The 25,538-nt window shown below is 39.6% G+C and overlaps 1 protein-coding gene across 2 annotated transcripts in view; it reads right to left on the bottom strand.

Moving 5' to 3' along the window:
• TNFAIP8 (TNF alpha induced protein 8) overlaps positions 1–25,538 on the bottom strand; it is a 57,036-nt gene that overhangs the window by 13,423 nt on the left and 18,075 nt on the right. Inside the window, exon 1 of one of the 2 annotated variants that reach the window (XM_064735683.1) lies at positions 6,443–6,585. The exons of the other annotated variant lie outside the window; for it this stretch is intronic. Within the exon in view, the coding sequence (XP_064591753.1) occupies positions 6,443–6,473 (31 nt within the window). The 5' untranslated portion in view covers positions 6,474–6,585. Of the gene's footprint in view, positions 1–6,442; positions 6,586–25,538 lie in introns of those variants that run through there. 2 annotated transcript variants of the gene reach the window in all.

The following is a 25,538-nucleotide window of genomic DNA, read 5'->3' as shown; positions in this document are numbered from 1 at the left end:
TGGATAAAAACTGCAAATTACAATTAGTGTTACATTTTTTTCTTAAGCTACTGCTAGCTAATGTATAAAAAGACACTCATTATTCTTAGAAGCAAATAATTTAGCCTGTTATGCTATGCTTGGAAGTAGCAATGGTAAAGAATACAGCTTTACCAAGTGTACATGCAAGGCCCTTCCCTTACCCAGGTATTTCTTTTCATTCTGCAGAGATTCTCTGACTTGTGCTCCTGGTCTCCAACCTCTGTCTCATTTGTGGCAGTCCATTGTTTGCAAAGTCCCCGAAGAAAACAACCCAAAGGTTTAAGTACCATAATACAGCAAATGCTATGACCACAGATAAGTGAAAGGAAGACTGGGAAACTAAGTCTCCAGTACAACAAACAATTTCAGAAGATGAAAAAGTTCTACTCATAGAACTTGAAACCAAACTGTTTTCTTCCCTTATGTGGAATACTATGAACAGTATTGGGGTCCCCAATATCTCCCCAAAAACAGGAGCTGGCAAATGGAAGCAGGTCCTACAGGCTGTCATCAGCATGGTTAGGGAGGTGGGGCATCTGATACCAAAGATGTGTTGAGAGTGCCAGGTTTGATCAAAATAGCAGCGTTCCTTACCAACATGTGCAACTTCTTACTGAATAGTTACAGAGCAGGCAGAGCCAGGCTCTTTTTGAGGGTGCACAGCAAAAGAGAAGAGGGCAAGAGACACAAGCAGCATCAAGGGGAAGTCTCATTTGGAACGACAGAGCAAGTGTTACCAAACACTGAGGTGCTAGAAAAGTGATTGATAGAGAAGTGGTGGCATCACCACTCTCAAAGACAGTATCAATGCAACTGGAAAAAGCCTGAGCAACCTCATCTAGCTTTGAATTTGGATCCAACTTGAAAGCTGGCTCTGCCTTCAGTGAAAGGTTGCGCCCATTGACCTCTAGAAATTCCCTAGAGCCTCATTTAATCTATGATTCTCTCTATCAACCAGATAGCTCAAGGGACTGTATCTTATTTGAAACTAAGCATGTGAAACTTGCAATTCATTTTGGATTTGATTGCATAAGTATAATTATATAAATGGAATTTTCTCAAAGCAATCTAGCATTCAACCCTACAATCACAGCTAAATGATTAACCTGTTAAGTTTCAGTGATTCTCTGAAGTAATCTATCAGCTACAGCCCATGTTTATCCCATGGCCTGTGCTCAAATTACCAGCTAGCTTCCTCATCTGATCCAGCTGCACAGATTAATAAATACATGAGGTACAATGTGTCCTGCAGAAAACAACTACTGCATATGGACTTCCAAATGTGTTATACAACAAAACACCACCAGTTCAACTAATTAAATTCTGAGCCTGTAGGAAAAGCAATCAGAGTGGCCATCTGATCCACTAACAAACAGGTTATCTCAAAGATGACCCCAATATGGCCAGGAAAATAAAAACAACCATTCTTTCAGTTTTGAAGGGGAGAGGTGCAGAGCTTCTTACAGAGTCCTATGGCTTAACAGCCTGAAGTCAGTGCTCCGACTGATAGATTCCAGGGCCCACATCTCAATGAAGTTACAGCAGTTGTGCTACAAACCCTGGCAGTTTTTGTCCTCACAGATATTTATTTCCTGCATCTCACTTCATTAAAAGTATTGTCGCCCAAACTACACTAAAAAAAAAATCTACCAGTTCCAACTTGCCTATGAACTGTACTCTTACCCCCCCAAAATTTCCAATTGCTTCTTCTTCATTAAGGTTTTAGCTTCTTTATTTTCCTTTTTCCCTGCTATTTGTACCTCTGGCAATGCTTTCCTCATGCATATGTGATATGGTTTTACAGCACCTGCTTAGTAATAATTCTTTCAAAACTCTCACAAGCTTATTTTCTTTTTTTCCTGCTTTCCTGTACTAGGGGTATACCTTTTTTTCTATCACTCTGTCCTATTAGTAATTCCAATTAACTATAGAAGGGACTGCACAAAAGGCCAAATTGTCAAGCATTGCTATGATTTACAAAGCTGTGTACATGATATGCATACCCAACTATCTTTTCATTCTCCTTATCAACAGTAAGAAAGTTATCTGTGAGATAAAAAAAAAAGTTCTCAAATTGAGTAATCAAGATCTCTAACACACCCACTGGAGCCAGATGATGCTTCAGAACAGAACTGTCCAGACTATTACAACGAAAGGCCCCTGTTTCATGGGCCTTAATGTTTTATGAAGATTATTATCTTGACAAGAGAGACTAAGAAAAGAGCAGGTGAAACAAAGGAAGAACACATTTTTTAGTCTTTTGGGTGAGAGCAGCAGGTGATTCAAATCTGTGGGGTTAAGTACTAATTACACACTCTATTTCTACAGTTTGGATTTCCCATTCATTGTCATAAAATAAAAACAGGTTCTAACAAATTCTAGTTTTGGAATTAGTGGGACGGAGAATGGTACGTTACTGAGTCCCATTGATGGAGGAGGTGGAGTAAGTGGACTGTAGGAGCACAAGAGCACTTGATTTCTCGTCTAGAACAAAATTCTAGCTTGGAAAACATTCACACATGAGAGGTGACTGCAAAATGTCAAAGCAAATCCAGCAGTACTTATAGGAGGGAATACCAACTTCATGAAACAGTGGCTGCTCTGTGATTTTATAACCCCTGTGTTGTTCTGAGCTCTAAAAGGAACAAAACAGGTGAGCTCATTCTTTGGTAATCTCATTTGGATTAAAAAAAATGCTAATTATGTCTAAAAAAATCTCCAAGCACTTGTAGGCATGTTCTGATCTCTCTCTCTCCTGAAATGTGGTATTCAAAACTAAGTATGAAAAAGGTGCAATGCAGGCTCTCAGTTGTGTCTGAGTTTGTTTTACAGGCTATGGATTGCATTCACTCTGATATCTGTTATTATTTAACTTTTCCTTTGAGATATCAGACTTCTGTTTTTTTTTTAAATATACTGCATAAAACCTGTAGCATGAGGCTGAAGTTCTCTGGAGCTTTACATAAACTACTGTTTCCCTCTATTGAAGAAATGCATTCACATCACAACAATCTTGATTGGCGCTGCCATGTACTTTAAAATGTGCACTCATTATACATAGTTTTAACACAACAGCACTAATAACATTTCCTTTAGATCTCAAAAAGGAATTTAGTCAAATCAAAGCCTGAAACCATGTGGTACCTTCCATTGTAGGTGACATGCCACCAATCAACACCAGAGTGAAATTACGCCATGCAGTTAAATGCTGTAAGTCTTCTTATGGACTTGAACACAAGATTTGTTTCATCTGGGGTGAAAGCAATGAAAGCAAGAAAATGTGACAGGGTTATTTATATCATGACAGTTGTTGGAATCTGTAAATGCAATACAGATTGATGCCATAAAGACACATGCACATATTTACCACAGCATGGTGGGATACAGACGAATACAAAGATTGTTCTGAAGTTACTGAGCAGCATGGCAGGAGGAAAAAAACCTGTTTCATGTTACCATTCTAATACAGACCATGAAGACATCAAAGGCAGAAGCTGAAAAGTCCATATACACTGCTGCATACCCCATATTCAGCAATTAATGTAATATATACTGGGGCAATGCCTGTCTTCTAGCAATGTCTTTTTAGTCTCTGGTCCTGTTAAAAAAAAAATTGATTTTACTTGAGATCAAATGCTCTACCTTTATTTGATTAATTACAAAAAGAAAATCTTTAGGACTTAGCCATTCAAAATTGACCTTGATTTTGGGTTTCATTGCAACAGTGGATATAGTTAATTTTTACAGTAGTAAAGCCTACAATCTTGGATCTTGCTATGTAGATTTTTAAAAATAATCCGCACTAAGTCTGCTTTTATAGACATCCCAATGTTCTCCAATTACTGCAATTCCATTGTATAAAGTAGCTGAAAGTATTGCTCACTTCAGCATCAGGTCGTTGGCAAAACATACACAATGTTCAATGTTATTACTGCGCCCTCAACTCTCTTCTTCACTGAGCTTGATCTTCCAACACAAGGCAGTCACGCCTGGAAGAGGCAACTGAACTTCAGAACTCCTCACAGACCCCCTTACCAGCTCCTGGCCATTTGAGAACCTCTGCTTTAATGAAACCAAACAAAAAAATCTGCCTATGCTTACAAACATTCATTAAACCAACATTTCTCATGTAGCCTTCTCCTACTTTCACTTTTTAGCTTGTAGCAGATTAGCCACTATACCCTTCATCACTAGTTTTGGCCTTGCAATGTACAGGATCTGGTGAAATACCTGTTCTGTACCTGTCCAAGTGTACCCTCTCCTCCTTCCATAACCTTACCTCCTGATTCCCTAGGTGGACCATATAATTTGTGGGTAAATCAGAATTTCTCCTTAAGAGCGACATTTAGTCTGGCACCTAAAGCAAAAATCAACAACCTCCCCTTTGGTAAACCACTTAAAAATTATATATCCTCAGTGTCAAAAGACTGAGACACATTCAGTTTGAACTTGTGAAGCATCCATTTTCTTTATGCAAAAAACCAAAGTTTCTTCATGAAACAGAGCTTGTTGAAAGAGTCTGACTATTTTATGCCACATACACTGGGTCACTACCAGTACACAGTATTTGACGGCATTTTTCAGTATTTTATAAATATTCCATAAATGTTCAATCAGACTAGGCAAAGTAGTATGACAGCTGCAATTCTACATTTTTACCTAATAATCCCAGTTTTTATTCACATACACACTTTCCTCATGCATTTTCTAAATTGTTCTTTTAAAGATGTGAATATATTACCAGGGATATGTTTACAGACTGACTGAAAAACCTTCCCAGTGACATCTGTACCTCATCTTCCCACAATGGTTACTGTTTCATTTTCCATTCTAACACATTAGGAACAAAGAACAGCAAAACCCAAATATTCCCCAAGTTAAAAATAACTAATCAAAAAGCTACCTCCTTTTTTTTTTTTTCCTTTCTCAGACACCTGCTTCAAATGCTTTTTTCAGCATGAAAATCCTGGCACCTCAAATTGTTTATGAAGAAATGTACAGAAAGGCAAACACATTTGATTTTAAGAATCAGAGTCAGCTAAGAAGGTAAGACATTTCTTCAAACAATAAAATTTACATTTCAAATATAGCCAGCTTCATAAAACTGTCTGGACCTTCCTGTATAAACCAGAGGATCTTCCCTGCTATAGCATGCAAGCAGATCTCTCTTGCAGTAAAACTGAGGGAGAATGTTCACATATTGTCTTTTTCAAAGTTTCTATAGAGAAATAATTTGTACAGTTCTGCTTTTCAATAAATCCGTCCCACAGAATCTTCTCGGAAAGAAAAAGAAGAAAAAAAAAAAACAAGCTGCCTTTTGGTTCAGCTGTTCATTTGATAAGAAAAAAAATCTAAGGATTATTCATATCAAAACAGAGGCTATTGGGGTCCTTTACTTACCAGGTTCTACCAGCACTATAAGCATTAATTCTGTTTCAGTGCAAGGACACTTTTCTGCAAATCAACAAAATCCTCTTTTAAGCAAGCAAAGAGATGCCCCTGATAATGTTATATTCAAGTGAAGGAAGTTGGACAGACTGTGAGGGGAAAACCATCTGAAACATTCTGAAAAGTTCTGTTTTTACCAAATACAAAATGCTTAGGTCACCTTACTGCTTGCTTTTCTGTTGGGGCTTTTAAAGTTATTTTCCTCAGCCATACTGGACCTCTGTATGTTTGAGTCCCCCTAAGGACTTTGTGTAACCACGAAACATCAACTCCATTCTAAGAAATCCAGCATACAACCCCACCACTGCCCTGTTCCCTCATCTATATAAATGCTCTTTTGTATATAGGCACTTTCAGGAAATTGCCCTGCTCCTCCCCCGCTTGCTCCCCACTGTCCGAATCCCTCTCACACCGCCCCTCCCGTTTAACACCAGGGAATAATTGCATTTTTGTTGGAGCACTTCCAGCCCCTCCACACGATCCCGTGCAGAAGCAGCAGCACGCTGTAGCTTTGGCACTCTCCTCTGTTTTAACACACACACACGAACACTCATCTGCAGGGAAGTAAGTGGCATCAACCCTATTCCCAAAATAATGACCTTTCACTTCTCCCCATGCAACTTCCTCTTTTGCTGAAAAATACAGCGCTTCCAAACTAAAGAAATCTTCCTCTTTCGACATTTGACTACAAGTGTTTTGAAACACTGTTTCTTCCACTTATCTGTACTCCACGTGCGGGTAAATTACCACTGCCGAGGCAGACAGACACCCCTGGGCACCAACACTTCGGTCCCTTCGTATCCCGCAAAATTGCCAGGGCTCCCAACACTTTTGCGAAGGCCTTTTCCCCTCCCCTTTGAACACCCGAAAGCTGAAGAGGGCATAAACTCTCCTCCTCCATGCTCGGAGAAGCAGCGCGTGGATTTCCTCCCCTAATAAATACATGAGGAAAACAAATAGTTCAGAACCGTACCTTCCTTGGGCTCATCGGCTTCCGAGCTCATGGTGCCGGGCGAGGCTCTGGGGACCGGGCCGACGCTGACGTGCGCGCTCAGAGGCAGCCGCAAGTCAACTTCTCTCCCTCTCCCTTTCTCGCTCTCTCTCTCAGAAGGAGGAAAAAAAAAAAAAAAAAAAAAAAAAGAGAGAGAGAGAGAGAGCGAGAGGGCTGGGGTTTTGAGGGGAAAAGTCTACGAATTCAGCAAATCACAACTAACCTACTTGCAAAGGATCCCGCCCCTTTCTCAGCTGCACACAGCGACTGTCTGAAAAAACTGCACCTTCAGAGAAACCCCGGTTTTACTCGCCAGCTGTTGCCGTTTATGAATCTTATTCTCCCCAGTCTGTAGGAAGGGTGGAGTTTTCACTTGTTGCAGCTTGCCAACGTGGTATGAGAAAGCAAGCAGGAGAGGCCAAAAAAGCCCTGAGTGCACAGCAGTGTCTGATTGCGGTGACTGACAATCACACTGGGGCTCCCTTAACTTGCAGGAAAATCTATTTTAAATTGTTTTGTTTTTAAGGCTAAATTGTACATTTCAACACTGTTTGCTATCTGGAATTACTTCTGCAGCCTCCATAATTACACTGACTAATACAGGATGACTTAATAGGCGCTTAAAGATGAGAAGTAGCAGCCTTCTTCCAGGTAGTTTGAGCAAAAATAATTTTCCTTCAGTCGTGCTCCGTGCATGGTGCGATCTACCCTGAGACTAGTGATTCAGTTTACATCCTAGGAAAAACTATCTGGATTCTTTGTGCTACTCCAGCTACACCACAGACATCCCAGAAAAGACTTGATGTTTTTAACTACTACAGGATAGAGTTTTACAAAGAGATCGGGGTCTTCAGCAGCCACTTCCCAGTTTGCAGTGTGTCACACACGCCTTCAGTGCAAAATCAGGGGAAATAATTTTGAAGCCTATTCTCAGTTAGCACAGACTTCAGTAAAATCATTGTCCTAGGGAACCATCTATCCCTGCTTACTCATTTAATGGATTTCTAGCACAGTGAGCAGGACCAAACCTCGCTGGAAACACGACTGCTCTGACAAAAGGAGATATGTGGTCCCTTGTTGGAGATTTTTTCAGGGATGGCCTAGAAGGCAGCTGTGAGGAGCAGGTTCTCACAGCCTGTTTCTGTGAACAGCAGAGGTTCTCAGGTTATTTTTAATTACAAGTAAAAGTGACAAGCATGAAGGCCTTGAGAGCCTTGCACATCAGAGTTCTCAGGCAGCTTTCTCATAACAAGTGGATGTTCTATCTTTGGCTGTTTTGGGAAAGCAAGAATAATTTTGAGAACCCAAATCTTGGTATTGGAAACATAAGGAGGGGTTGGTATGTTATCTCTGACCTATTGTGAGCTCAGATTTTGCAATATGTATGAAGTGAATTAACACTGTTATAAAAGGTGCCTGATTGATGAATAAAGTGGAGTCGATGGCTGACCAATGCAAGGTGGGTCGTCTCCCTCCAACTTCAATAGTCCCTCAGGTGCCTGATGGCCCTGCCAGCTCCAACACGCCATCAAATTCCCACCTACCTCTCTGTCTCACAGGGTGAAACCTGCGGGCCTGAAGGGCTCTCGGGGTCTCCCGGAGGTAACATCATTAACAGCTATTAACAGTTAGCAAATGTCCTACTGCAGTCAAGTAGAAGTAAGTGTATTTGTATTTCGCAGTGAAGTCAGAAAGAGCCAAAGCTGTTAGCAGCTCTGCACTGAGGCACAGAGGAAAAAAAAAATAAATAAACTGTTCAGATTGTAAGATTCCCTTGTACTCGTTAAGGCTTTAACGCTCACAAAGCTGAGAAGACCAGATGTAGGAAGGATGGCCTTGCAAGTACCAGATACAGCACGAATTCTTTACCTACAGCAAAGCTGCTCTGAGGACTGGGGTAAATAATACTTCAGAACGTTAGCAGTTTTATCCTACTTTCAGTTATTTTATTATAAGGACTGTCCTTTGCCACGTACTCCACCCACACCTAGGAAAGACAGATTTCCTTTTTTCTAAAGGCTTTTGGTGAGACTGCCAATTTCTTGCTTTGCAATACACATAACTCCATGAGTTCCTTAAAGATATTCCTTAAGAAGCTAGCTGTCTTCTGCAGGCCTTATCAACTCCTGTGGTGTACAATGCTGCATCCTTGAAAGCACAGAGAAGGAAATTGAGTATTACCCTAACTGCATCACTGGAGTAGCTAAAGAAGCCACATTTTCAAAGTAAACAAAAAGGAAAAAAATTAAAGTACTAGTTAAGGGTAATTAGGAGATTAAAACCAATCAAAAAACTTCACACAGAATAGAGAAGTAACAGGAAGAAACATAAGGTGAGTCCAGAATAACTGCAGTAGCCCCTGGAGTCCTTTAATCAAAGGAAGTGTTGTAGAGAAACAGGAATATAAGCCAGCATCAAGATCCCTGCATGATCACATTTACATATTAGATGGATGCCTTTTGTTATTTTAGATGACAGACAGACACAGAGAGATAATAAGACCTGTGATTAGATGTCAGCAAGTTTTGTAAATCAGGATTTCTCAAATCTCTCAGAAACTTTATACCCCACTGGATAAATAACAAAAATACAGTGATTTTATTTCATTTCTTATGCAAAAAGTCATAATCACATCTCCTCACGCAGTCCTGATACTCCTGCACACAGGGTCTCAATTCAGACTCGAGAAATTGGTTTTTCTTTCATTTTGGTTGTTAGGCTTCTTAAAAGTACATGTACTGAAAAGAGTGGTGAAAAGACTCCAACCTGGCTAAAGACTGGTCAGGTATGTAATTTTCTGCTCTGGGGTTAAGCAGGAACTTGTATTGGCATACAATAATAGAACATTATCACCTTTTTCAGAGTCTGCACACAACCAACTTTAATTATTGTCTTCAGAAAGACAGCAAAAGTAATGGAATGAGGCAGGTTAAAATTAAGCAGAGTCAGTGAAAAATACTAGAGCCCAGGTAACAGATGACACTACGTCTACAGGGAAGTGACATTTATCAAAGCATCCAGATTGATTTGGATCCCACAGTGAGTAAAAAGCCTGGAAAGCCCAAAAAAATCCCTCTTTAATTGTAAACTGTATTTGGAATAGGAATGACAAAAAAAAGAATAACAAAAATTCCAAAAACATAATTAATAGGTGCAGCTAAATTTCATGGGACAGATTCTCTTACAGAAAAGTACCTTCCTACAGTGAAGGCCTAAAACTCACCACACATTTGGACAGACACTGTCATGAAGGGAAGGCCAGAATTCCCACAAGAAAATGAAATCATCTGTGTACAACACACACAAAAAAAATGGGCTGATATGCTTCAGTGGCTAAAGGCCCAAAAGCTTCAAAGCTGGGTAAGACAAGGGGAGTATGATCCTTTCCAACCTTCTCTGCTGAAAAAACCCAAACTTTTGGTTTTACTTTACAAAAAGAAAAAAAAAAAGCAAAAAAAAAAAAAGCTAGTTCTGGTTTGGCTTGGCTTTTAACTCATCTGTAAATTGTCCTGACTTCTGCTAAACCCTAAGGAAGGGTCAGCACAGCAAGAGCAGGCTAGAGCCAGGCCCTGGCTTACTACAGTAGTGCATGGGGAATTGTGAAGGGATGGTCAGCACATCCCCTCTCTCCAGCTCAAAACCCTGTTTATGTTTTGTGTCACAATCCATGCTGAGACAGCTCTCTTTACACAAGCATTTGTCCATTAGATACAGAAGCTGTAAATACAATGATGCATTATGTAAGAATATAACAGAAATAATAGGCATCTTAGCAGCAAAAAAAAAAAAAGGGGGGGGCTAAAATTGCTGTCAAGAAGACTCTGAAATGTCAAAAAAGACTATAATATTTTGTTTCATTAAAAAAAAGGAAGCAGCACCACTACCAGAAAAGTATCAGCAAGAAGCTTTCAAAAGGAGGCAGCTGCCATTGGAAGCAAGACTAAATCCTCTACTGTAAGAAAAACCCTGTACAGCCCTAGAACAGTTCTAGAGAGAAGGACATGGTAATGTCACACTTAAGACTTCACACATTCATGTGATTAAAAAAAAAAAAAAAAACTTCCCCATATTTTGTTACCATAATAAAGCTGTATGATGAATACCTTCTGCTCTTCCAGAATGTCACATTCAGTGGATTTCAAACCTTTAAACAATAAAAAAGTACGATCTGTGCCCAACTACAATTCCCTGGCAGAGATGAGAGTCATCAGTCCCTTTCCCTAAGTCAGTGATGTCTCTTTTACTGACTGTAACGTACTGAATTATTTGAAACCACATGACAGACCCTCATAGCAGCTGAGGAGATTGGGATTTCCCACCACACTCCCAATTGTGAGGAAAAGGAAAAGCTGTACAAGTAAACACTGCATGGGATATATGGAATAGGAGGGACAAAACAAAGAATGGCAAAAACTCTAAAAACAGAATCAGTAGACACAACAAAATTTTGTAGGGCAGATTCTCTTACAGAAAACAAAAGTAACTTCCTGACAGATAATGTCACAGAGGGCAGGCCAGAATTCCTGGAGGAAAAATACAAGGAAACCTTTTGCCATTTCTCCTTTTAGCCACAATAAGCTGTTGTACCTATTTCTGACACTAGACGTTTGGGTTAACAGATTTTCAGCTTCTGAGGCTCTTCAATGTGTGTGGATTATGGATACATGACACAAGTTTCAAACAGGATAACAACATTGGACACTATCCTGAAACACTCACACATATTTTACTTTTTTTTTGGTATACAATTTTAAAAATGTACGGGAAATTATGTGCCACACTATAATGCATTTCACTAATTCTGAAGAGTTTTGACTTTTTGTCAAACTAATGTTCTGAGAGGGAACAAGATGTAAGATTGCTATATGCAAGTCTAAGACCTTCCAAGCAGAAAAAAGGGTATCAGGTCTGGTCTGCATACATGTATGGAGTCTCCAAACACGCTGACCTCTCATAAGGGCAACCAGATGCTAACACAGTACCTCAGGAAAAAAACCATACAATTAATGTTGGTATTTTCCTCATAGAAATAAGAGGAAAATTGTTAAATCCAAGTCTGGAAGCCACACTGAGATATCATTAGGAAATTAACTATAACAACTGCTTGACTATGACTTTTGCAAGTCATGCCTTAATAACTTGCAGATTTTCCCTGAAAGACCTTTTTATAGAGGTTACTGATTGAGTAAGCAGGCAAAGACAGCACAGAGGCGTGCCCTTGACTTGCTCCTTTGCTCCTTTCCTGCATTCCTTCCAGTACCACTACAACCTTTTCCTCAGGCAGGCAGATCATAATTGCACAGAGTTTCAAGAAGCACAGATTTACAAAACAGGAAACATTTTTGTTTTCTAGCGCTTCTCTCTTAGTTCAGACTGGTGGGTGAGCTCTCAGAGCACTGGGATCTTGCAGCACAAAAGCAGGATCTGCTGTCTCTTGCAGCATTGCCCATCTCCTCCCCTGGCATGCAGAAATCCACCTGCCAAGCTGTCGGTGCCCAAGGGTGCAGAGCTGACCTGCAGCCTGTGCCCTCTGCTGATGCCACACACAAAGCTGCACGCAGACATCGCGTGTGCAGGATGCGGGGAGAGAGTGTGGAGAGAGTGCTACAGGCACAGGAAAAAAAAGTGAAGTTTCAGCTTTCTTGCTGAAACAAAGATTTGTATTATGTCCACTTTATCCAAGTTCTTCTGCTTTCAGTTATGCACTTAAACAGTTGCAAGCAGACCAAGCAAACCAGGCAAACCAAGAAGTTAAAGTTATTTCCTAACACAGAGGTAAAGCAACACCATCTGTAGCTGTATTACTTCTACTATTGCAAAAGAAAGTGCAATATGCACTGTCCGTAAGGTGTGAGCACAGCAAAACCAAATTCCAACTCTTACACAACTTAATTATTTTGGAGTTGAGTAAAAAAAAAATATCTTGATTAGCTGTGTGATTTTAATAGCACTGTTTATATAGCTCTGTAAATAAGAATATGAGGTACAATGGTCTATTTGCTGTAACCAGACTTTACTACTGTTTTATCTTCTACCATAACTAAGACATACATCAAGATATCCTAGACAGTGCTTAGCTTATGAATAATGTCAAAAATATTGTTTTCAGCAATAGTCAGTGTTTCCATGAAACAGCACAACTCTAACATCTCAGTTATACATGATTCAGAATTTTAAACTAATTTTTCTGCATGCACATAAACTATCAGGTAGTTTTCATCTTAGGAAAATTCAGCCCAGAGAATTTTCTGGGCTGAATTTTCCTAAGATAAATAAATAAAAAATTAGCAGGTTGAGATATAATCCAGATATGAAAAATATGTGTACTCCTGGGTTTAGTCTGATTTTTGTTGCTTGTTATTCCTTTATCTCGTTACTTCCCCTTTGCCCAGCAGACTTCCGACCAAGGCAGATGGTCTGGTTTCAGCACTTGCTGAAACACATACAATACCCCCACCTGTTGGGGAAACCCATGAATGATACTCTAGCTTGTGCTTCTGCCATGTGGTTAATAAATTATAAAAGTTAACGACTATCAGTTAACAAATTATTAAAACATGTCATTGTCACCTGATAATTTTACTCGGGGATCGCTCAATGGCATTTGCACCACGCTTGGCATCCAGCAGTTCATGCTATTCTCCTCCCCTCCCCATGCTGCCCTCCTTCCCTTTTTCTAGACCTTCCCATTAAAACATCCATTCTCCACCCGCTACTGGTGTACTGAGGTCTGTCCATACCTTCATTTCCAAGTGGTTAAAGCAAAATATGACAAATCTGGTGCTGAATGATCCCACACAACACTGGTGGTGCGGCCCTTCAGAGCGAGCAAAAGCTACGGCTTCACCACAGGGTAAGATGTGCAAAAGTGTATCTGAAGACCTCCTTTTGACAGTGAGCCAGACAAATAAGCAGCAGTGTTGGGTGACAAAGGAATGCACAACAAGCCTACCAAGCGAAGGACAGGAAAAGCAGCATGTGGGGGACAGATCCTGGAGTCCGTATGGATGCAGTTAAACTTCCCTAACAGATAGTCCTCACTCCAGGTCCTCTCCCTGACAGAAAATGTATGGAGAGAGGGCAGGATACATGCACAAAAGACTCCATAAAGTTGAACCTGCTTTATGTTGAACATAACTTTGCTACAACATTTGGAAGTCTCCTCTCTGCAATACCCATGATCCCATTTATAAATATTCTGAGCTGACAGGAAGACAACGGGATAGTAAGCACCTTGCAAACTGTCAAGACAGCATGCAGTGTGCATCTTCCAAACTGGTGTCCTTGACACAAACATGCTGATATTTTAAGTTTCCAAATAGTGACAAGAGTTGTTTTTAAGTTATTGTGAAGATACACTCAAAAGCTCATGTGGTTAAGAGGTGAGGAAACTCCTTCACTTAGCCTCAAAATGAAGATTTCTTCATAAATTTTAGCTGCATCTCCCATTAATTGTTGGATTATCAGTCACAGCACGCTCTCAGCACAGGCCTGATGGGACGATGGCTCAGACTGATCCATTCTAGTCAACCTCACAATGTTTGTTACTTGTTACACAACAGCAGATGTCCGGGGTACAAGACTGCTCTCAGCTCAGAGAGGGTTTAACTGGCCTATCTTTTTTCATTTCAAAATCAGTCTGAAAATTCACACACAAAGCAACACCATGTCTTCTGAGATGTGAATTTTGATGTAATTCTGATTTCTTGTCTGTACATATCATGTTGCCAAAATAAGAGGTCTTATTGTGGTCATATAGATATTGTGCACTGAGGGTGGTTAACTCATCCAGAAGTTAGCATTTAGTGAAAACAAGTTTTCAGCGCATAACAAAGCACAAAACAATTTATCAAGAGCAAACATACCAAATAACATTCAAGGGCTTGGTTGTTCTTGTTATGGCTTAGCCCCAACTGGGAACTGATCCCCACAGAGCCACTTGTGCACTCCTACTTGGGGCAGGGGGGAGAATTGAAAGGCCAAAAGTGAGAAAACTCATGGGGTGGGATACAGACAGTTTAACAGGCAAAGCAAAAGCTGCTCACGCAAGCAAAGCAGAACAATTCACCACTTCCCATGGGCAGGGAGAAGTTCAGCCATCTCCAAGACAGCAGGGCTCCATCACAGGTAACAGTGACTTGGGAAGGCAAATGTTTTCACTCTGAATATCCCTCTCTTCCTTCCTCTTCCCCCAGCTTTATGTGCTGAGCACAACACCAAATGGTCTGGAATATCCATCCCTCTGGTCAGTTTGGGCCAGTTGTCCTGGCTGTGTCCCCTGCCAGCTTCTGGCACAGCCACAAAGCACTTGCTGGTGGCGTGGGGTGAGGAGCTGAAGAGGCCTTGGCCCTGTGCGAATAGTAAGGAAAATGCTCCTATATTGAGGCTGTTTCCAGCAGAAATCCAAAACGCTGCCCCATACTAGGTACTGTGAAGAAAACCAGCAGAGCTATGCACAAAGGGGATGTGTCACAGTAATGGGTCCGCAGCTGGGGTAATAATTGGTATAGATTCTATGTATTTATACAAGGTTGATTAATTTCTTTTATTAAGAAACTTACTAGTTTTTTATATCCTAGTTTGCTACAGCTGGACTTAATTGGTTTTCTACTTACAATACTATCACCATTGGCTAATCAAGAAACCACCCTTTGGTAAAATAATTTCTATAATGCATTTTACATGTTCACATTACCAGATGTAACAAGTTAAGGTAAGAATTGTTTCTTATTAATTCCGCAGATCTTCTAACAACCTTTCCCAGAAAGATGCTTGGGAAAGTTGTGTCTTTCTCTGTGGTCAGAGAGCTGCTGCCACAAGTAGGCAATCAGTGACAGTTTCTGGTGGTTTGGGAATTCACACAGGTGTGGTGGAAGTCAAAAAGACTGTTTTTGAGGGCCTTGCACCAAATGATGCAACATGTACTGTCACTGGCTTATAGCACTGTTTATTCAAATAGCAAACATTTCACTCACTATTTTCACTTTTTTAAGTGAACTTTTTTTAAGGTCCTGTAACAGGACTACACACAAATTGCTCCTGCCAACAGTGCTATGCCAAGCAAAGAGCAGCACTGGAGAAAATGAGACTGTGGCCTGCATGAACAGAGGTAGGAAAATGCAATTCTCTGGTCTGGTGAAGAGTACAGCAGATCAGAGCTAGTTTTGTAGTTTGGTCACACAGGAAAATAAGCTTCCCAGCAGTAATTAATGATATAATTCTTATGAGATATTTGTGTTACTGTATGTAGTTGCAGCCTTTGCAAAAATAAAAGCAAGGCCAAAGAAATCTGAGGGGCAGAGCACCAAGAACACAGATTTGAAAGAATCCCTGCACTAAAAACAGAAATCACACCATAACGTCACAGTTTCCTCAGACAAGTAGAGGGAGTGAGGGTGCTGCACAGAACCTGCTGACAGCACCACCACAGGCCATGAGCTGCCCCAGATCTGCTCCCAGCACGACAGAAGTGGTACTGCCTGATGCCTGTGCATCAAAACACAATGCTAGAACGATTTTAATTGGAAAGGAGTATTTCAGTTACAAACAGAAAATCTAGTATCACATAGCCAAAACTCAAAAAGAGCTCAAAAACCAGGTGCCTGAACTAGTGTTAAATACAGTGCATTTAAACATGCTACCAAAGCGTATGCAAATAATGGCTTTTTTTATGTTGAAAGAACAGGAAACTGAAAATTATCTTAAAAAAAGGAAAGTTTCTGTTCATATAAAAGTGGTGCACATGTGGGAAAACACATTTGTCTCAGCTGGGGAGGGCTGTGTTCCAGTCCCAAGCACACAATCCAAGTGTTCTGCTAATGCGTAACAATCAAACTATGCCCTTTTTCTCCAAGACATCAAAGGCATTAGTCATGCAAATAGTCAAAACACCACTTGCATATCAAATGGAGATCTTATCTAGAAAAAATTTCAAATTAAAAAACTCTTTTTAAAAATACCTATATGAATAACCTCCTTTTAGTACAAATTCAATTAGGAGATTAAAAGAGAGATTTAAATGGATATTAAACGTAAGCAGAGTTTGCTCTGTAAGACTGAGTTTAGCTATAGTTTACATTCACAAGCCAGATGTACCTAATTATATGATATTCCTTCAAATAACCATATTGATATCTGCTTGTTCCAAATTTGCTTTAAATCAGTTTATTATTTGCATAAAGCTTAGACTGAAGCCAGAAAGAATCTCGAGGAACATTTGCAAGAGTTTTTTGGGGTTTGTTTTTGCAAAATATTAACTAAGACTATATTGAACAAGTGCTGGAATTTCAATACCCAAAGAAACTCAGGAACTCATAATTTATGGAAGTCTTTCAGCACTTGCTTCCTCTGGCTTGTGGTAACATTTTCATAACTAAATCACACTTGAGAAAACAGCACTCCAGACTGGTCCAAGTGACAGTGTCCGTCTCTGAGAGCAGCACCATCTTCCTCTTCTTCCTCTCCATTTACCATGCCAGCATAAGCATATGGTGTCCATTTACAGGACAAATATAGCTAACCTTTAATTTTTTTTTGGCTGGGAGAATTTAAACCACAAGTAGGAGCTCTCCTTTTTGTTATTTTTTAATATAAAATAATTAACTGCAGCTCAAATTAAGTATTTGTCTCAAAAAAAAGGTCTTGGATGATCTCTAATTTATTTATAACCACTGAAAATCCATACCTTGCTCATTTTTCCTTCTATTAAGCAAGTTTACATTAGTGAGCAATGTTCATGCAAATTTCATGTGTAAACTCTAGTTAGCATCTCCACATTGCAATAAAAATTCAATATTGGACTTCTACTGATGGATCTCAGTTCCAATTAAAAAAAACCAAACCAACAAAACACATCAGAATTTTGCTGGACTCCAAATGAGTTTATTTCATAGGTCTAAATTCTCCACAATTTTATCCACTTTACAGGAAACTCATACTTCAGCCCTCAGAATTGCCTTAGCAACAATAACAACAGAATCTGCACTCTGGGGCTCAGCCAAACTGAATACCACTTCAAAGGGTTATTGCAAGACTTTCAGGAACTATTTCAAGTATTCAGTTTCCAAAAAAAAATTATGGATAACAAGATCTGAACAAGACTTCTAACTTTTGTTGCTCAATATCTTGTTTACAGAAAGCTGAATTATGGCACATACTTAAGATGATTTACTTGTTCAGGCATATGGTCTGTCAGGGCTGTGCTTCTGCAATTCTTCCTAAAAGCTTAGGGCTTTTTGTGTTTCCAAAATCTGAGACTGAGTATGGACAATAGCTACTATCTTTGTCACACTAGAAAATAAAAGGGACAAGAGAAAGAACAAAGACTGACTCTGCACACAAGGATGGCACTTGGATCAGAAATCCCACGTAACAAACTTCTGAGAACTGCACTGAGGTCAGGTCTCTCAGAACAGATCCACCTGCTCCCCGCTGTGCATCCCACAGCCATCTCACTGGGACATGTCAGTGATCCATGCAGGTCATGGAGCATTTGCCAGTGGCTTTGGCCAAGGCCACGAGGTGGCAACAGCACCCTGATTAAAAAAAGCCCAGGGCTTCTTGAATCAATTTTGCTCGTCTAGGGAACAGAGCAGGAAAGCACTGGCTAGAATGTCTAGAAAGAGGCTGCCCATACAGCCCTGCAATAGCATTTTATACTGCAACACACAGAAAGGCTGCAATTGTGTTTTGTACGTGCTGGTATGGCAAATCTGGAGAACTAAATGCTTCTGAAGCAGTGGACATAACCTGAAATCTGTCAGCAAAAAACCAGGTAGCAGTACAAAATACATATCATTTTTTCACAAACCCAGATTAGTTTGAAAAAAAAAACTTAATTACATCTAGAGGACAGCTACAGTGCCATGGCAAAATAGCACACAACGTAGTGGTACCAGTTTGGCTCCATGAATTTGAAACCACACTAAAATTTGAAGTATCACTTCAAAGTATGGACACAATTGTGCCACTCAGGAGGCTCAGCCCTTGCTCCGAGCTTCTGCCTACCATGACTTAGTTCAGACCTGCTCTGCCCTCTGTTTTTCCCTTCCCCATCCCACCTTTCCAGAAACGGGATAGTGTAACCATGTGTTGAGTTACCTGTAACTCAACTTCCCAGCTGCAAAATCAGTGCCAGCATTTCCTCTTATGGGACATGCAGAATTGTTTTGAATGCAGAGGTGGTGGATTATTGGGAGGCACAGTGTTGAATTAAAATGCCCATCATAAATCAGGAATGCCATGTATAAAGATTGGCTATGCAACCTCAAGTGGGTTTGAAAAACATCCCCAAGTATTAAGTTATTCTTTGTCTTACCTCCACAAACAAGACAGTCTCATTAATTTTGTGAGAATTCAGATATCCAAAATATGTTTTTCTTTGGAAAATTAAGAACAACTCAAATGGTGGCAAAGGGATGATACACCTAAAATTAGGTAATTGTTGTTGTTTCTGTGTCCTCTGTAAAACAGTAGTTATCTGGGGCATCTCCCTTCAATATTTTTTCCTATGCAGCTAATTTATAGTAACAGACATGTCATCAGAAAAATTAGGATACTCTAATTTAATCAGTGTTGGGTAGAGACAATTACCTGCCATGTTTTTAGAGGGGTATGAAAACAAAAATTACTAAATCTATCTTTTCTACTTCCTGGCTGCCTTAGAGCATTTAATTCTAAATGTATGGCAAATGCATTTACATTCCTTATGAAAAAAGATGAAGCAGGGACTGCCACCACTTGAAACATTCCCTTTACTCAAAACAACGCTATCTAAGCAAGTAAGATTTTCCCCAAAATCTTGATCTATATTTTAAACCAACGTAGAGTTACGAAGTTCTTGATCTCTGTAAGTGTAATAGAAAAAGCAAATCTCCACTACCAAATACCAAACACGACATACTTGTCTTAACTGTGAAACTAAGAGAACAGTACTAAAGAACACAGTAACTGAAAGCACTAAAATAGCATCTATTTAGCACAAAGCTCATATGTTCACTTTCATTCAGACTGGATTTTTATAACCAAACACTCTTACTTGATCTCAGTGCAGTTGTCTGTGTGTAGAAAACAGTAGCAAGTCCAGCTGATAGAAAAGCAGAGCTGAAATGTGGCATTATGAGGCCAGGCTACAAATATATTTGACCCAAAGCTAATGCAATGCCTTCCCAAAACAGATAATTTCAACATCTACATAACATAGCTTGTTTTTAACGTCAGGAAAAAGCCAGCAGGAACCTACCTGACAGAAAACAGTGAGCATGTTTGGGCAACATAATACTACGGCCATCATGTTTCCCCACTTCCTGAGAGTTTGCTTTCACAATCTTCTGTGGTTTTTACTCCACAGTTTATACTGTAAATGCAGACTGACCTTCAAGCTTGTGACCAATTCTTGACAGCTCTTCCATAGTCACTGCACAAATAATCTAATTTCTTTTCAAAATTGCTCTGGAATTTAAACACAGCAGACTCTATATGTAGATACCTGGATATCTAGAGTTAAATATATCAGTCTATCAAACAATGTGGATCAGGGATCAAGAAGTGAGAATACTGCAAAAATCAAAGGCATGACCAAATAACAACAAGAGCAGTTTTGGCCGTAATGATTGCAAGATGAGAAACAAAAATTCCAATCTGTCATAGTGGGACATTTATTCCAATATTTATCAGAAATAGGAGAAATACAAACATTTAATAGTGAATGAATGGGCAAATACTGGAAAAAAATTAACTACTACACTAAAATATGCAAGTATTTACGACAAATAAAGAAATCTGTCTAAATACAAAAAGTCCGGAAAAGGAATGTCATTTAAAAAAAAATTACTACTCAAAACTGGTATTTTGTGATGACTGATGACAAACACCATTTCTTTGTCTTAGATTTGTGAACTTGATACACTTTTTTATTTCTCTAGTTTTGAAGAAGCGGGCGAGTACACTCATCATGAAATGTTGCATTTTAAAGTCACAAGGTGTAACACATGTCAGCAGCCCCTGTATGGCTCTGGGCAGCACAGATTGTGCAGAGCCCTCACTGACCACGCACACATGGAGCACTCGGGGTATGCACTGGCTGTTTCTTCCAGGTCCTCTGAAATGTGGTATCTGTGAACATTTATCCTTTGAAGAGTGTGGCACACGAATGCCAACTCTTCATCTTAAATGCAGCCGTAAAATTCTTTGCAGGGCCAATGTGCACAACAACAACCAGAAACCACTCAGTTAATCATGTTTGTGCAGCAAAGATCTGAAAGAAAGTAACATATTTGATGACCACAGAGATAATAATAAGCTCATCTTATCTGATCTCCAACTCAAATCTACTGATGCCTTCTTACCAATTGGTTTCCAAATGAAATCAAAACTGAACAGGGTTAGAAATGCTTGTCATTGGTCAAGACTTGAAGTACAAAAAAAAATTTACCACCTTGAAGCTATTTCTAACATCATTATATAAAGAAATAAACAAATCTCACAGACTATATTTACTCCAAATTCATGTATTAACAGTCTCCATTCACAGAAAAGTCTTGTTTCAGAGGCTCAGGATATGAACTTTTGGGGGACCCAGGTACTGCCTTTCCATGTGAAGGACATCTCTCTCTCCAGACAGGAACTAGGAATTCATGCATGTCAGCTTCTGCTGGTGGTTGTGAACCCAGTAAAATGGTCAGCTCACTGTGAGGGCGCTGATATCTGATCCAAGGCTGTGAGCTGAAATCCCTTGGTGAGCAAAACAGCAGGCTCCCCAAATTTTTTATGGCAAAACTCTCATGTATAAAGCTACAGATTTCTCATTTCACCTACTACTGGTTCCATAGAGTAAAAACATTGTAACTACAAATATCTGCTCTAAAATTGGCTCCACAGGTAATTATTCACAGGTGGTTTATACTAAAACTCAAACTAGATATAAATGTTATTTTGACTAAACAACACAAATGAAACTGTATCTTTTGCATCTCAGCAGAACTACCAACCCCAACAAATAAATAATATCTGTTTCTGCACCAAACCAGAGAGAAGCTGTTGATCAAAGTGTCTGATATACCTCCAGGAAAAGAAAAAGGGTTAGCAACATTATGAAAGATAAATTCCAGGTAGTGACAAAAACCATTAACAGTTAACATCTGTGAAGGTACCCATAAGGCTCCTGTTTAACTGTATTTGTGATACCCTGATATTCTTTTAAAATGAAATACATATTTCTATATTTATATATGTTTTAGTGATTACAAAGTTTTTGGGGACCAGTTTCATTACAAAAATTAAGTAATTTAGTTTTAGGCCAGACACCTGAATATATTCAGCACCCCATCACCAGTCTGTGCTATCAATCTGGTCTACACAAACCTTGATTTACTATTAAATAAGGCAGCAGTATTTAACAACTGCCTACCTGGTTGGCTGTTCAGAAATAGTCCTAAGACATGCACACTTCATCCACAAAACAAAGTGCTTTCAAATGCCACTCTGCTGTATTCCTAAATGTTTATGTTACTAGTAACAGTACCAATATCTTGGTTGACAGAGATACTGTCTACTCACATTTTGAGTGGCAGGGAAAGATGCGCTCACATCTCCTCCCTCCAGGAGGACACAAGTAGCTGGATCATGTTGCTGTGCTCTTGGTTTCTTTACAACATTTACAACCTAAATATCAAAATCACTTGACAGCACTTGAAGCAGAATGACAGAGGACAGTGAATACATGGAATGCATCTGGAATTATCTGTAGTTATCAATAAACAGCCCTCACATGTCCTTCAGGTGAGTGCTCATTTATGCTCATACCCTTCTTCTGCTCCAGAGCAAACAGGTTCCTCAGGGCTGCAGCCTTGAAAGACTCCTTAGCAAAAGACATCAATGCCTGTCTGAGGTGCCCCATGAAACACCATCCCCGAACAGAGGAAAATACTTAGGAACTCAACTGAGGCCTGACAGGAAGACATGGGGCAGCACGCGTTGGCTACCCCTGTGCTTAAAACTGACAAGCACATCTCATGGGGCTGAGAAACCCCACGTTAACGAGGCTGAAATCCTCTGGTTGACAAGGGGAAGCACTGGGGAAGGGAAGCTGTCCCAGCACGTCCAGGACTTGTGAGTATTTCTGAAGATGAGGCAGAAATGCTCAGTAGGAACTCGTACCTCAGACTGAGAAGGGAGGAAGGCACCCACTTGTGGTGCTGGGAATCCATAGGCTCAGAAACTGAAAAGCAATTACTTTTTATCCAAAAAAAGTCAAAATGAAAGGTAAGGCTTAGGAATACTTATTACAAGTTCTGGTTTTTTTCAACTTTTGTGCTGGGTCTCTCACTAGCAGCCCAGATGTTTAACCAAACTGAGTTATCTTATCAGACAACCTCCCAAAAGTCATTGACTTCCCTACAAAGGATAAAGATCTCACAGTTCTGTTTATGTGATACATTATGATTGCTGACTGTCAGCACTGAAGCATGACAGTGTTCTTTCACTTTGGAAAATGCTCGACATCCCTCCGCACTGCATGGAGCTGCTGCGCAGAGGTACACAGAAATGCTGTGCCTTAACCACCCCAGTGTGCTGAGGAGACCAGCCTCCACATAATGCAAATCTGGATGGGTCAATCCTCTACAAAATTTTGTCTTGCCTCGCAGCATCCAGAAAGAATTTAGAATTCTCAGAACATAGATCCCAGTTTTTGACAGGGACTTCTGATGCCCTGCATCGTTTCATGTAGAACATGGCATGAGATACCATGTCAGCTGACGACATCATACACTCCGCTGTATCAAAAACTTGAGAAGCGTTGCTCATCATGATACAGCTGCAACGAAGTGGAAATTGTACAATCTCTGTCCAAATGCAGAGCAGGAGGAGAAAAAGACCACATCCTTTTTGGAAGGAGTCCAAAGATGTGGTGGTGAGATGCAGTTGGAGGCAAAGACAGGAAGACGGTCTCTATAAGCAACAGCACTGCTTCATCTCCTGAATACACGGATGAACACAACTGGTTGTAACATTAAATAAGAGATGCAGCATTTGCTAAACTCTGGCTTAGCTTCTTTCAGAGACAGTACAGAAAATGAAGGGGAAATCCTCAAGGGCACAGCTCTATCCTTGCTGCTGTGACTCCAGCACCTCTTGTAGGGAAAATTCCAAAGAAGGTAATCTTCTGAAAGAGTATTTTAGTCAGCTTAAATATTGTAATACTAGGCAAAAGTTATTTGAAATACTTACGGACCAGTATTTAATAATTTGTTTTAATCTACAGTAGTTAAGGGACATAAAAATAGGAGTTATCTGCTTATATTGTACAAGTAAACACGAAATTAGAAAAAAGTTATATTTATTTACAAGGCAATCAAAATATCTATTTTTGTTCATTTATGTCAATGGAAAAAATAAATCCCTAAACAATCTACTCTTCAAGCATCTCTTGAAGAAGTTGGGAAAAATTCTGAACAGTAAAATCATACATCTATGTCTTCAGCACTCTGGTTCAGCAGTTAATTAAATACAACTGAAACAGGGAAGAAAACCACAGCATCTTGGCTTCCGTGCATTGTCCTGTTTTGTTGAAGTATCTCTGTCACAACTAATGCTATTTTAAATCATCTTCTGTATTGTGGATTTCAGAGAAGCAAAGAACTACAGCAAAGACCAGTATTCAGTCTAATCAGCTTAAGAAATACTATAATTTGAGCCTTCTCATGCATTTTGAAAAGGAGACTTGAAACGAGACTTTGAAAAGATCAGGATTTAGCACTACCAGCTTTTCTCCCTTAGTTAATATTTCAAGTATGTTGAACAATCCCAGTACTTCCTTCATATATACTGACTGACTTTCCACTTGTACTGAAAAGCTATACAGAAACAATTAAACAACTGCTAAGGAAGAAGAGTTTTTAAAATTCTGTATGTTTGCTGTTTGCTTAAAACTTTGTATGTTTTAGTAGAAACACAAAAATACTCTGACATGCACATGTATGTCAGCTACACACATACTCGGTGAGATGTCGATGGAGCAGAGGATTTTCTAATACACAACAGCCAATGCTCACACACGTGGCTTGCAGATGCCACCTCAGCCCTTCTCATTACATCCTGCAATGCAAGCCTGCCACTGCTGACCCTGAGAGACACATATTCATGAGAGTTAACAACAAAATTAATCATCAGACACAGATTTATAAATGGGTAAGATTAATGGAATCTTTTGTTTTCCATACATCCATTGTACCTAGGCACTGCTGGGTCAGATTCCCCTGCACTGCAGGGTAAATCTCTCCCTTCACTGTGACAAGTGGCACAATAAATGCCACACGCTACAGTGGCCCAGCACACGCGTTACGGATCATGAGCCTTCGTGAAAGGCAGCTTATTCAGGTTTGTCACAGCTTAATGCTTGAGAAACAAAGCTCTATCAAGTATTGAATGCCCAAAACCCCCATACTTCAAAAACTGACATAGAGAGGATCAAACACCCTTCCTAAAAATATCTCAGAATCCAAACACACTACAAAATTCTCATAAAATTCTCATATGCAGATGATAATGATGATGGTATGGACTTAAGGCTGAATAATTTACATCTGTAATTTAGGAAAACTTCAAAATAGCAAACAATAGGGGAATGGGAGAAGTGAATAAGTGATCTGACCAACTACTACTGCCTCTTGGTTTACAGCAGCACTCCAGGTAATGGAATGCTTTTTAAAGAGAGGGTAAAGAAATGGAAACATTATTCAGAAATGGCTATCTCAAAAGGAGGTGACACGAAAACAACCTACTATCTTTTCCAATTCAGACATCATATTAAAAAAAAAAATATATATATAGTGAATAACAGGTGACTATTAATACCTCATTGGATAGCAGAGTTGCTAAAGGAAAAATTTTAGCATGGAGTACTGGAAGGGGAAATATCAGACTAAATGAAGCCTTCTTTTACAATTTTGGGTAAGTCTGAGTCTCCCAATGTATCTAAACAAAACTTTAAAAATAAAACTTGGCTCAAAAGAACGTGAGCATTTGTGAGCTGTCTCCCATGAAGCTGAGACAGAGAAAGACAAAACACATGGGAAAAAAG

The sequence above is a fragment of the Zonotrichia leucophrys genome, chromosome Z (genome assembly GCF_028769735.1).
Source record: "Zonotrichia leucophrys gambelii isolate GWCS_2022_RI chromosome Z, RI_Zleu_2.0, whole genome shotgun sequence".
In the NCBI taxonomy this organism is placed as follows: Eukaryota; Metazoa; Chordata; class Aves; order Passeriformes; family Passerellidae; genus Zonotrichia; species Zonotrichia leucophrys.
Note: the sequence above shows the minus strand (reverse complement) of the source record. Positions and strands in the feature narration are given on the sequence as shown.